The 13940-nt window shown below is 46.4% G+C and overlaps 1 protein-coding gene across 1 annotated transcript in view; it reads right to left on the bottom strand.

Annotated features, from left to right (window-relative positions):
- Nucleotides 1-292: 292 nt before the first annotated feature.
- Nucleotides 293-13940, bottom strand: part of EDEM2 (ER degradation enhancing alpha-mannosidase like protein 2) — a 30440-nt gene continuing 16792 nt past the window's right edge. The window contains exons 7-11 of the mRNA XM_075563725.1: nt 13535-13676; nt 12170-12294; nt 6212-6356; nt 3183-3304; nt 293-855 (exon numbers count right to left, since the gene is read on the bottom strand). Coding sequence (XP_075419840.1) covers nt 355-855; nt 3183-3304; nt 6212-6356; nt 12170-12294; nt 13535-13676 — 1035 coding nt within the window. The 3' untranslated portion in view covers nt 293-354. The remainder of the gene's footprint in view (nt 856-3182; nt 3305-6211; nt 6357-12169; nt 12295-13534; nt 13677-13940) is intronic.

The raw sequence follows: 13940 nt of genomic DNA, 5'->3' as shown, positions 1-13940 counted from the left end.
GACCCATGGACCCATGCTGGGACTGGGCTGGGCTGCCTTCTTGATCTAAGATGACTTTCTGCTAGAAAGCTCTTTCTTATACATCTATGAGTGTCACTGATTTTGTTTCTTTAGACAACACAGCCTCACACCAAACCGATCGGAGTCTCTGAGGCCAGCTGACTTTGGGTTTAAATGATTCTTGCAGTGTATGAGAAAAAAAAACAACACTAGATTCATAATTCAGTTAGCCACAAACACCGTCTTTGAGTGACATCTCATGAGATAGCCCAATAAGTAAAACAACCAGACACAACGGACAAAAGCAGATTTATTTATTATTATAGCTCAGTTTTTTAAAAAATCATCCAGTGATTATGTAGAGTCTAGAAAAACCTGTCCCAGTAATGCCAACTTAGAGGTAAAGGGCTGACTAGGGCAGCTGAGAAGAGGGACTTTCTGTTTGCCAGGCTTCTTTTCCCTTGATCTGTCCTGGGATTCTGGAGCGGATAACGTCCCCGGTCCTCCTGGGGGTTGCCACGGCCCGGAACGCCTCGTCTTTTTCTGAAATTTTGAGCTGTTCTGTTTGAGAGAGTAGAATTCTCTCATCAAGTCTTCCACTTCCCACTGCTCTTCCTTCAGCCTCCGGCAACAGTGCAGGGCTGCGGGGTCGATGGGGTGGGCTTCCGTGTTGAAGATGTACCCCCCGGCTCCGAGAATGCACTCCCCGTAGGGGGTGATCACGGCGTCGAAGGTGGAGCCGTTGTTGTGGATGAAGTTATTCGGGTCAAAGAGAAGGTAGAGGTATTTCACAGTCTCGGCCAGGAAGAAAGACTCCATGCGGTTGTCCAGCTTGTGGTCTCGCAGATCTCTGATCTACCACGAGGGAGAAGGGAGCCAGTCAGGTGCCAGTTCTGCCAATGAGGGGCTGAGAGGCTTTGGGCAAATTTGGTCACAGCGTTGCCCTTTTCCAGCCCGGTCATATCTCACCTGGGTTAACACCACCGTTTTCTGCTGGATTCCTTGCTGCCACCCTGATCCTACTGGATATTTGTAGAAATCTTACCTAACACGCTTCTATCCCAAACTCTCCCCGGACACCCCATTTCACACACACTGAAAACCAAAGGCCTCACTTGGACCTCACAGGCCCTACATGAGAGGGCTCCTGCTAGCTCCCTGACCTTCTACCTCAACTAGTCTCCTCGTCCTTTCCCGCAGCCCCAGCCACCTTGGCTTCTGTTCCCTGAGTTCTGCGAGCACAAGCCCCACCCTCCGGGAGTGCGTCCTTTGCATAGCGGCTCTCTCGGCTCCAGTGTTGCCCTGACTGCCCTCCACGACACAGGAACTCTCTGACCTCCTGGACCCCACCAACCTTGGTGACAGAAACAGAGATCTAGTTAACCTTTCTCATGAGAACCAAGGATTTCGCGGAAAATGAGGCAGTTTCACAAATTTTGTGGAGAAATTCCATTCTCTTTTAATTTCATTATTATTATTATTATTAATAGAGACCCTTCTATGAAGTCTTTAATAAGATAAGACTAAGATAAACGTGCATCACCTGGATGAAGGAGGCATCAGCATGAGGCCATAATGGTGTCCAAAGGTTACTTCTATTCATCCACAAAGGAAACCCCTAGGCCTTAGCTAATTCCCTGAATGGGGTGCTAACAGGTGCTAACCCTGTGCTTGCTGTTGTAAACAACAAGAAAGGAGTCTCATAAAGAAAAATCCTCGTGCATTGACGGGCATAGATGAGTAGGGTGATGCATTCGTTGACTTCAGCTTCTCAGAATGAGGGGTTCATTTTCTCACACAAAACCAATTCTCAATGGGCCCTTATCTTACGCTCCAGAACCTGACTCAAATATGAACTTGGTGTATCAGGGACTATTATTCTCTTACTCTTTGTGACAAAAGCCAAGGAAGTCAGAAGTCTGTTCCACTAGTCACCTTGGAAGACTTCCAAAGGGCTTCGTTTTCATGGAAACAGATCTAGCATTCCTAAGAAGGCCCCAATGGACTTAGGCACTTGGCTTTCCAAAGAATACAACACATTAAAAATCAAAACAGAGCACTGCTTTATCTTCCCCCCTCTATACACATGCATGCCCTTGCTTCCAAAGTGTGCACCCAGCTTTCACTCATAGAATACCATCGCCTTATAAAATCTTGAGCAAATGAAAGGCTAATTGTTTTTAACCCTGCACTCTGAGCAGAGCCTCTGTAGGTTTCTGGATGCCTTTACTTCTAGACTATTTCTTTACACATCTGATTTTGGAATGCCTGGAAAAATACAAATCAGAACATGTCACCCCTTGGCTTAAAACACACTGTTCAAAGACTTCTGATTCCGCCTCCGTGCAGAGGAAGCCCTGCCTGATCTGCTCCCAGCCCACCTCTCAGACCTGGTCTCCTCCCACTTGGCTCCTTGCTCACTCTACTTCAACCACGTTGGTCTTTTTCTGCTTCCCACACATGCTCACTGTCTGTTTTCCTACTAGCATGTAAGCTTCATGAGAGTGAGGACTTGGCCTTTCTTCACAGCTGTACCGTAAAGGGAAAGGCTGGCAGCCGCTTCAAGGAAGAACAGAGAGGCGGTCTGCTTCCAGGCAGATTTACCGTCTTGGAAACTCCCAGGAGCAATTGTACTCTGTCCTAGAGGGTCATTATGAATTCAAACCAATCCACAGTGCGATTTTGTTGCTGTTTGGTTTTGTTTTTAATGACCCTCAGGCTTAGCACAGCACCTGGCATATAAGAGATATCCAACGAACATCTATGATATTTGTTGAACTACTCTCGTAAGAGTTCCCAGGTTGAAAGACAGGAGTATGCAACTCAGTTTTTCCCCTTTGAAAGCCAATTTGTGGGCCCTTTCACAAAAGTCACCTTTGTAAAACAGTCTATTCAGACAGACAAGGGTGCTCTGAAATAGGAAGACTGCCGCTGGCTTGAAGGAGAGATCCCGGGAACTAAGCGTACGTTTCACCTTCTCTAGATATGCGACCTTTAGCCAGGCCCCTTGAGTTTCCATTCTTCGTTTTCCCCATCTATACAATTAGGATGTTTGACTTCTCTACGGTCCCAACCAGAGCTAATCTCCCAGGACTCCAAGCGGCTCCACTCAGTGTGGCCATTTCAGCCACTGGTCTCAGAGACACTGACTGCCCAGTTCTTGGGGCCCAGGAAACACTTACTGTTGCAAATCCACACTCCACTTTGCTGATTTTTTCGATGGATTCCACAGCATCTCTTCCAAGTTCTAAGAGGGTGGGATCTCCCGTGGCACGGTAGAGGTACATGGCACTTTCGATGAGCTCTGCAAAGTCCCAAAGCAGACCCTCATCCAGTGGTGAACAAAACTGGCTCCACACCCACCGTGGGGCAGTAAACAGCTCCTCCACCCCATGGCTTGTCCACATGACTCCAACCAGGAGGAACATGGGCAACTCACCTGGAGCTGGGTTTTCAAAGCCCAAATGCCCCAAGCCTGAAGTTTAGAAGGGACCTCCATGGAGACTGACATTCTCAAACCAAGGGAGCCTCCAGAAGGGCAGGGGAGTTCAAGGATAGAGGAGGCAGGAACTAGAGCATGAGTGGCCATCCTGGTCCCTTGATGACCCATAAACCAAGGCTACACAGCAAACAAGATGAAAAATTCATCATGCAATAGAGAGCCATATAAGCCCAAAGCAAGAGACAGAAATATATTTCTGTCTTAATTAAGCTATCATGGACCGTATATGCTCGAGGATAAGTCAACCGGAGTATCAGCCGAGGCACCTAGTTTTACCACAAAAATTGCGTTTAAAATGTGCTGAAAAACTCGGCTTACACACGAGTGTATACAGTATATATGTTCTCTGTCTCTTAGAATGTGGGTCAGAAGTGGGTCCCGCCTTAAGCCGAGAAGAGTCGGTGCCAAAGGAGAGCCCTTGTACCGGGGGAAAGAAAACCTAGGCAACTGTGTTTGCTGCCTCACACAAGATCTGAAAGCTGTCACGAAAAAGAAAGGCGCTGCTTCCAGGTGACTCCAGGAGGTCCAAGTTACAGCTCAGTATAATCTCATCACTTCACCACGTAGCCATTTTCGGAGCGGAAAGAGTCCCTCAGCCCTGCCTACATCAGCCTCTCCCCCTGATCGTCTTTTCCTGCTTCCTCTGGGATCAGCAGCTCTCTCCCTTCTGACTGCAAACTCTACTTATTGTAGAATATTCAGGGGAAAGGTCTCCGCCTGCCTCTTTTAACCCTAGGAGTCCCTAAGCTCTGTTAGGAACATTCTAAGACAGACAATGCAGGGTTCTGGTTTTCGGGTTTTTTAAACTAATGCGTAGGGACACGATGTATTCATAGAAGAAAAAGACAGGGCTCTCATGGGAAGCCCTCCCTTCTGCTTCTAGCTTGGGACAGTCAGGGTCAGCCATCTTTTTCCTCTCCCTCACAGGGGGGCCCCAACTCATTGCTGACTCACCTCGACCCTACAGAACAGGCTAGAACTGCCCCCCCCCCCACCTTGTGAGTTTCTGAGACTATAACTCTTTAGGGGAGTAGAAAGCCCCATCTTTCTCCCATAGAGTGGTTAGTGGTTTCGAACCACTGACTATGCAGTTAGCAGCCCAACAGGTAACCACTATGCCACGAGGGCTGCCGTGGGCCTAAGTGTGTGTTTTCATTTCCATCCTGCCTAGAGGATGATGACACTGCAAGGTTTACATTGTGGCCTTGGAGGAGGTAAAGGTCTTTAGGATTCCTTAGAACTGCTGATCAGAGCCTGTATCACACCAGACAATCTGATTATGCCTAATAGGACCTTATTTCCCACGCACTATTGTTTTGGGGTCGGAAGGGTGACTAAACTGAGGCATTCCTGGAGTTTGGCAGAAGTGCCTTACTTTCCAGTGAAGCCTTCCTGTGAGCCTGTCTTGCCAATGGAACAGGCTGACTCTGTGACATACTGAGTTCCCCTTCATTGATGGGAACTGAGCAAATCTGCAGAGCCATTTGACAAGGAAATGATAGGGTATTTCAATTGGAAGACTTTTCAGATTCCTTCTTACCCCGATGGTGGAGGTCTAAGTCTTACAGTTAGTTTCAGGGTAGTCATAACACTAGATATAATACCTTCTGAGAGTTTTCTAAAAAAAAAATCTCCCATGAGAACCAGAGCACAAGAAATACCAAGAACAACAGCATCTAGGGAATAAAAGTCTTACTCTCTCTTCTGTTCCCCTTCAAGACTCATACACCACTTGGGTTAAAAGGAGAAAATGGGAGCAGAGGAAACCACTCAAAACATCTCCCAGAGCTAAAAGGCAATTCTGGCGGGAAGGGTCAAGATACTAAGACAATGAGAGCATGACCTATTTGGGGGTAGGGGTTGACTGTGTCTGCTGACTAAGCTTCCTTCCTCTGTCCCTCATGCCCTTTTCCCCTCTTACAATTTTTAACCTTCCTGAGGTGAACCAGTGGGCACTGGATCTAGAAAAGAATGTAAGACAGGATCTAGTGTGCTAACCTCACCCTCTCTGAATCTCGAGTTCTGAGCTTCATAACCAGGAGGTGGATGAGACCAGATAATTCCTAAGATCCGTTCCAATGTTTTGACATTCCTCACTACTGAAGCGAAATTTATCTGACACTTTTTGTTTCTCAGAATAAAATGGTGCTTCTTTCTTCTTCTTTTTTTAATTGTTTTATTGGGGCTCTTAGAGGAATTCATGCATGTTGTACATATGTAGCCATCATCGTTTTCAAAGCACTTTCTTTCTACTTGAGCCCTTGGTATCAGCCCCTGCCCACCCTTTCCACCCTCGTGAACCCTTGATAAATTATAAATTATTATTGTTTTCATATCTCCCCCCCCCCATATCTGACACTGTTATCTGACACTTTGAAGAAGACTCTGCTTAGGAAGTTTGCTTTTAAAATTTCAAAGTCAAGCAGGCTCTTCTCCTTCCCATTCATTTCCGAGTTTGCAAGGACACACGATTTAGCTCAAAATTCTGGGCCCTGGTCTGAGCCACTATATTATATTTAGTTAACTTGGGCAAGCCATTTCAACCAATCATGCCTCAGTTTCCTTCTGTGAAAATGTGGGAATAAATACTTCCTGACATGAAAACCGCCGCAGCCAAGGGAAACATCAGGTGGGGGAGCATTTGTGAGCATTGTGAAGTAGAAACATGTGGGTTTAGGGAACCAGAGGAGACACTGAGATGCAGCTTACCTGGCCGAAGGGGGTAGCCCTCACGCTTGTCCACTGTGTATCCCTGAGGAATGTTGTAGAATTCCGGGAGCCCCCCAAACTGCTTCCATACAGTGTAGTAGTTGAGGAAGGTCCTCATTGCAGTGTCAATGTCCCCAATGAGACTCTGTAGGGAGACGTGATTGTCAGGTAAGCATAAAAACCCACAGGCGAAGTCCACATACAGCCTCCGGGACAAGAGAAAGCAAAGGCGTTGTAGCCAAGAAGGCCTGCGATCAAACACGGAGCGGGCTGCTTACTTACCGTGTGGCCCTGAGTGAGTCACGTCCCTGAACTTCAGTTTCCTCGTCTACAAAGTGGAAAATCGGATGGCTATCTCGGACCACACTGTGAGGAGTACATTGCATTCAGAGTCCCTCACAGATGGCAGGTGTCCAATGTCAGCTACTAAGTTTCTGAGTAGGTAATTCAGGCATCTGGTTCATAGTTTAAAAAACTCGAAACAACTGGACCGTGGCAAGTTCCACTCCCACCTCGGACGCCAACAGCTAGCTGTTTCTATTAGGTGAGCCTTCCAGACTTTACAAAGATGAACACATTCTTTTCCCCACTCGAAAAATTGCCTGTACTTGCCTTCATTCGTCTCATGGTATGCAGTCGCTTGAGCCGTCTGTTTTGTTTTCATGCAAGCCCAAAGAGAGCTTTCTTCCTATTTATGCCACTTCATGGCATTCCACTGCGTGGACTATAATTTAACAGCTATTTGGCTGGGTTCCAATCGTTTGCTATTAGGATCATTGTTGCAATCAATAGTCCCATATAGATGCCATTTCAAACAAATGCAAAGTATATTTCTAAGCTAAATCTCCAGAAGTTGGACTGTAGATCAGAGGATATACTCATGCGCATTTGTAATTTATTAGCTGTCACCAAGTAGCTATTAATCTGAATTCAAGGTCTCAGGGAAACGGCTGACCTTGGCATCTCCATTGGTGTCTCATGGAAAGAGAAAACTTGACCTCTTCAGAGCAAAATTCTCGGTTCCCTCACGTTCCCACAAAGTCGGCTCTAACTGCTTGGCCCTCCCTTAGTGACCGAGGAGCCGCCATCTACGCAGAAACTGGTGGTCATCCTTGAATCCTCCCTCCTCTCCAGCCTCCCCCTGCCAACTCCACCCCAAGCCATCAAGCTTTTACCCGCTTTCTCTCCAGGGCACCCACCTGCTCACCAGCATCCCACACCTCCCCACATCTCAAAAGCCTTCTCCGGATCCATTCCTTTCTCTCGTATCCCTCTCCAGCCTACTCTCCCCAAGGCAGTCAGATTAAATAGCCATTTTCCTCGTCATAAGACCCTTCAGCGCTTCCCATGGCCTGGGAGGGGGGGGGGTAAATCAAACAAACAAACAAACAAACAAACAAACAAAAAATCAAGAAGCCTCACAATGGACCTCAAAGCCTTGGAAAACTTATCTGGCCAAGGCTGACCTCCAATCAGCTGGTTTGTCCCTTTCTGTGATTGTGGCTCGGCTTTGTTACTAATAAACACCAACTCTCTCCTGCCCACACTCTTTCCTGTGCCTGGAACAACTTCTTCCCACCAGCCAATCTCCAGTCTTTAACCATCACCCTCTGAGAGGCCTTGCTCGAACCTCCACTCAGAGATTAGGCCCAATAGTCTCTCTCTCAGCCTCTGGCTGCCTTTGTTGCTATCTGTTATTTTGTACTTGTGTGTTCGTCTTTTCTTTGTGTGTCTCTTTTAGTACAGAGCCTGGAATACAACAGAGGGTCGTGTATTAGTTGGATAAATGAACCAGTTTCATATCTCGAAACCTCTTTTATGAGGATGCCTGGTGGCACAGGGGTTAAGTGCTTAGCTGTGACCTGAAGTAACTCAAACCCACCAGCTGCCCATACCAAGAACGATGTGGCAGGGTGACTTGATTTACAGCTGAAAGATCTACAGTCTTGAAAACCCCACAGGAGAGGCCTACTCCACCACTCTGAGTCGGAATGACTGCGGCAAATGTGGTTTAGAAACTTCCATCCTCACCTATGCAGCAACATTGACCACAGTTGCGGTAATGACTCTGTGTAAAGGGCCTGGCACACACTCTTCTTTACATTCAATTTACCCACTCCACGTTCCAGACAGTGGGTTTACTTGGTTTGTGTTTGCATGTTCCAGACAATTTGGCAAATAAGGTATAAAAAAGTCACTCTCATACCATCACCCAGATACAATCCTCCTGATATCTACCTTGTCGATATTTACCCCATTTAGAGGCATATAATAGCTCGTCATCTTCTATTCTTTCACAAAACCACATTTCCCCTGAGTTATAGTCAGTGTGTGTGTATGCACCATAATGTTTTCACAGGCATTTAAGTCATTACATCTATTTAAAGAACCAGAAATTGAAAAACCTAATTATCCCTCCCAATTCTTCACTATAGTCCAACAGCAGTGGCCATTCCTTCATGCTTCTATGATCTTTCTTCACCACTTTGTGTAACAAAGGAGCCTATTTATGTGTTGTTACTTAGAGTTTATATCATCATTTCATGCCTGAAAATATCATCACATTCACTCCTTTATTGTTAGCCATTAGGATCATTTCCAGTGTTTCTCTGTTGAGAGTCTGGGCCCTAGGACGAGAGTCTGGCGCCTAAGAGCGTCTGTCCACAGGTTACATCTCTCCCCCTTGAACGGTTTTCTTGGAATGAAAACAGGGTCCAAGGCTCAACCGACTACCTCTGGCTTCAAAGGCTGAATTATATCGTAACATTCAAACTCAATCTACCTTCATCTTTTTATTTCTGTGATTAAGACTCTTCAGTGTTTACATGGAAACAAAGAAAAAAAGCTGGCAAAAAAATTGACCCCTATTCATGTTTCATATTAACAGTAAGTAAAATGGCATGTCAATTTTATGATCATTCATTGAAAAGACAGATATTTATGCTGTTTTCATTAACTACATACCAACACATTTAGTCATAACTAAACACAGATGAAAATCAGTTTAATACTTACACAGTCTGATGGACATAGAACATTTTTAAACATTTAAAATTTATATTTACATACACATTTTGTTATAGACATAAATGATAGGCCGATCAATAAAATATACTGTACAGCACAAGACATATTCATAGGGATAAAATTCTGTTGGGGAGAATAACAGTAGTAGGAGTTCTAGGGAAAAACGGGAATGCTAGGCAAATACTTAGACTCATGAGATAAAAATGTGCAAAAGGCTTCATATAAAATTCAAGAATTTTAGAACCTAGCATCTAACATTATCAACGAGTTCTCTTTGAGCCTGTTTCCCATCTGGAACATGAGAGTTAATGACATCCTCCTTTTTAGATTAAAAACAAGAACCAGAGACCAAACTTAATGTCATCAAGTCGTTCCCACGCAGTCACCCAGAGTCGGGTTTCGAGGCTGCAAACCTTGACAGGAGCGGACTGCAGACCTCGGGGTTGGCGGCCCAGAGCTTTCTGGACAGCGCCACCAGGACTCATTTGTACACAGAAACATAACACACGGACTCCTGTGTACCTTTTGTTTTCACAGGATATATCTTAGAGAGCATTCTTTATCAATAGATATACTCAAAAATATTCAAACTCAGTCTGAGTCGATTCTGACTCATAGGGTCCCTCCCTAAAGACAGTAGAATTGCCCTCTGGGTTTCCAAGACTGTCACTCAGGGGTGGGGGACCTTTTCCTGCCAAGGGCCATTTGGAGATTTGTAACATCCTTTGAGGGTCATACTGATCAAATAATTAATCAACCCACGCCCAATGTGAGGGCTGAAACGGTTTCTCTTTGGTAAGGTGTGTGAAGTTAGCTGGTATTGATGATTTCTCAGGGCTCAGGTGGCCCATGACCCTTAAATACCCCAACCCTGCTTCGACTCTGTACAGGAGTAGAAAGCCTCATCTTTCTCCCATGGAGGGGTTGGTGGTTTTAAACCACTGATCTTGTAGTTAGCAGCCGAAGGCATAACCCACCATGCTACCAGGGCCCCCAATCAATACATGTAGATCAGTTTTACTTAGTCCAGGTCAAGTGCAGGCCTGTGTCCAAGAATGAAGAGGGTGCCGCAGCCCCTGTCCAGGCTGCATGAGCCTGAGGGATTCTTGGGGAGTCACGGGGGCTAAGCCTGCAAGGAGCCTGCGCTTCCCACTGGATGATGGTCACTGTCCTCCCATGGTCGGGAGTCCAGCCTCTCTTCCCTCCTATCCATTCTCCATATCCACTAGTTCTGGCCATACAAATTTGACCTCACCTTGACTCCCGCCGTCCTCTTCCTGAGGCATTCCCTGTGTACTTGATTTAAAATCACCCCCCCCCCACACACACACTCTCTCTCTCTCTGCTATGTCCTTGCGCACGCACCTTTTCTTCTTCATTTCTAACTAGTTCACTACGTGTCTTTGCGGCCTACAGCTGCCGTAACAAAATACTAAAGAAACTTGCTGTCCCATAGGCTTGGAGACTAGAAGTCTGAACTCAGGGCTTGGTTCTAAGGGAGGCTCCACTCCTTGTTGGTAGACCCGGCTGTTCCTTGGCTTAGAGATGGTCCAGCACATGGCCTCTTCTCTGCATGTACGTCTCTCTGCCTGCTTTCCCTTCTTATAAGACCCCACGCAGAGGGAATTAGGTTTAACACCTAGTAGTCTTTTTTTTTAAGATCATTTTATTGGGGACTCTTACAACTCTTGTCACAATTCATGCATAGATAGCATCAGGCATGTTTGTACCTATGTTGCCTTCCATCTTTTCTAGACATTTACTTTCTGTTGAGCCCTTGGTATCAGCTCCTCTTTTATTCCCCTCCCTCCCCCACCCTCATAACCCCTTGATAGATTATAAATTATTATTTTCATATCTCACACCAACTGCTATCATCCTTCCCCTCGAGAGGGGTGTATGGTTACATTGAGATCGGTTCCCCCTTTCTCCCTTCCTCTCCCTCCCTTCCCCCTACCCTTCTGGGTCATTCTTCCCACTCCTGTTCCTAGATTCCGTGTTTTGTGAGCTCCCATCTCTTATCTATACCTTTATACACACTCCGGTCCAGTCTGATTGAGAAGCAGCACTGGGGTCATGAGAGTGGGGGGTGAGGATGGCTCAAGGAACCAGAGGAATATTGTTTCATTGATGATTGACTCATCCCTTCTCTGTGGCCCCTCTGTGCGGGGATTGTTCAATGCCTAGTAGTCTTAGAGTTATTTCAGAATTTGTCAGGCAAATAAAATAGAAATTAGTCTTAGTTTTTTTCAACAGCTACATATATTCCATTGAATGGACGCAGTGTGGTTTATTATGAGGAGCCGCGATCATTCCCTGGGTAAAGCACTGGCTACACCATCACTGCTCCGTGGGGGAAAGACCCAGCAACCTACTTCCATCCACGTTGACAGCCTTGGAAACCCTCCGGAGCAGCAGCAGCTTGACTCTGTCCAGTGGGGGCGCTATGAGTCACCTCCAAAGCAATGGGTTGTGGGGTGGCTGACAGAGTATGAGCCAGAAAGGACTGGAGGGCAGTGAGTTTGGTTTTGAGATTTAAGGTGCTTTCCAGCAGCACCTGTGTTGGACTGTGTCACGGTGTCACGGGGGGGGGGGGGGGAGGGAGGGGAGGAGGAGGATGGCATTGAGAGCAGCATGAGCTGTCCCCCTGCCCCTTCTCAAACTTGAGGACGCAAACAAGGTGATGTAGCAGACATGCCTAATAGAGTTCCCATCACCTTAAAATTCCCCTTGGAAAACAGCTTGGATCTTCAATCTGTCCAATTCACTACAATCTCTCTTCTGCCTCTAGCCCACCCCTCCCAAGTAGCTTGTTCACACAATGAAGAGTACCTCGTTTGACTTAGATGCATGTTGAAATAACTGTCTTTGTCCATTTAGAACATTTTGTCAGATTTTTAAAAAATAACCACTCTTTCTGATGGCTCCTACCTGAAGACCAGGCCAGTAGGCCTCCAGGGACTGGAAGATCGGCATGGACACAGTCCCCTTGTACATCTGCACCCACAGGTACCAGTCATCGAAGCGGGTGTAATTCCGAATGGCTTTGTTATACTCTGCAGGGGAGGAGATGGGGTTAGGGAGGCAGAAGGCAGGCTTTTGTCAGCAGCAGCAGGGGCTTACACTTTGGGAAGGGGGTCGTATGATGGTCTGACCTCAAGGCAAAGTCACGGGCAGTGAGGCAGAAGGGGATGGGCACAGACTGGAAATCAAACTTCCAGGCTCAAATTCCAGGTCCAGTTTTATTAATTGCTAGCTGTGACCTTGTCCCGATGTTTTTTCTCCTCTGGGGCACCAGTCTTATTGTCTGTCAAGTGGGGAAGTTATTCATTCACTCACTGATTCAGTCACTCAGCAAACAAGCATTCATTAAGTACCTGGGCTGAGGTCGACGAAAGAGAGTCTTCATGGGGCTTTCTAGTGGGCACTTGAAATCTGCACACCCATCCACACCCTTAGAAATCACCGAGTGTTGGGGTTGTACTGTGTTCACTGGGGAATCCCAGCCCTCGGATACGCCCTAGCATGCGGCATATGCTCGGGTACTTTTATCAGAACGAGCCAAGTCCCCAATAGGCACATGCACCAGCAAATGAAACCATTTCAAGTAGTGGATTGGAAGAAATGATTGCTGGACATAATTCCCGTTGAGCCTTTGGCACAATGCTTGGCACCCAATGGGACTAACATGTTTGCTATATAAATGAACATTAGCGCTAATAAACACAGTAGGTGCCCAACAATTAGTCGATACATTATTACTATCAGTGTCTAAGCACCTAGGAGATAAAACATGCTTATTCAGCAAACATGAATCTACTACCTAGTTTATAAACAAAGTACATGGGAAATGTAAGGATAACTAAGAACTGGATTCTGCATTCAATGGGTAGAGTTTTGGTTGTTGATAAGAGTTAAAAACAAGGCAAACACTGAAGGGCCTACATTCTGAGAAAAGATCGAGCTACTTCTTAGACAGGGCAATATTCAAGATGGTCCTTGATGGGTGGATAGAATTGGGAGACCTGAAGATAGGGGAAATACATCTAAGGAAGAGAAACCCACGTACACCGGCCAGGAGGTAAGAGAACACAGCACGGTGCAGCTGTCTATTGCGTGACGGCACCAAGAGGTGTAGTGGGCACCAAGCGGGTGGTGGAAATTCATTGAGTACAAACGTGGGCATTAAGAATTGATTCTGTAGGCACTTGGGAGTATTTGAACATGTATACGCAAAGCAAACAGGCATGACAGCAGCAAAATCACAGGAAAGCCACCTTGTCCTGCCCTTCTCACCTAGGAACATGGCCATGAGATTCTTGTCCTGAAGCAGAATGGCTCCTTTCACCAGGTACTCAAAGTAAGAATCCACGCCAGCCCCAATACCCGCGTCCTGGGCTACCCACTTGCCAGTGAGCACGTCGATGTGGTTGCCAACCTGGGAGACAAACAGGGGGTCTCAGTGGAGGGCTCAAGTGATAGAAGACTCTCCTTATGCCCCCTACTGCTTCGTGAGATGCCCGCTGGTACCTCAGGGTTTCTTGAAAGCACATGCAGGCTAAAGAGGAACCAGGCTGGAGGTGAGACGTGTTGGATCACCACGTACATGGAGATGCAGCTCATGCATGCTCAGGCAGATCCAATTATACACACTGGGCAGAACTGAACAATCGGCGTAGATAACTCAGAGTGTTTACCTACT

Source organism: Tenrec ecaudatus, chromosome 12, assembly GCF_050624435.1.
Source record: "Tenrec ecaudatus isolate mTenEca1 chromosome 12, mTenEca1.hap1, whole genome shotgun sequence".
NCBI lineage: Eukaryota > Metazoa > Chordata > Mammalia > Afrosoricida > Tenrecidae > Tenrec > Tenrec ecaudatus.
The sequence above is the reverse complement of the archived record's forward strand: the minus strand, read 5'-3'. Positions and strand labels throughout refer to the sequence as shown.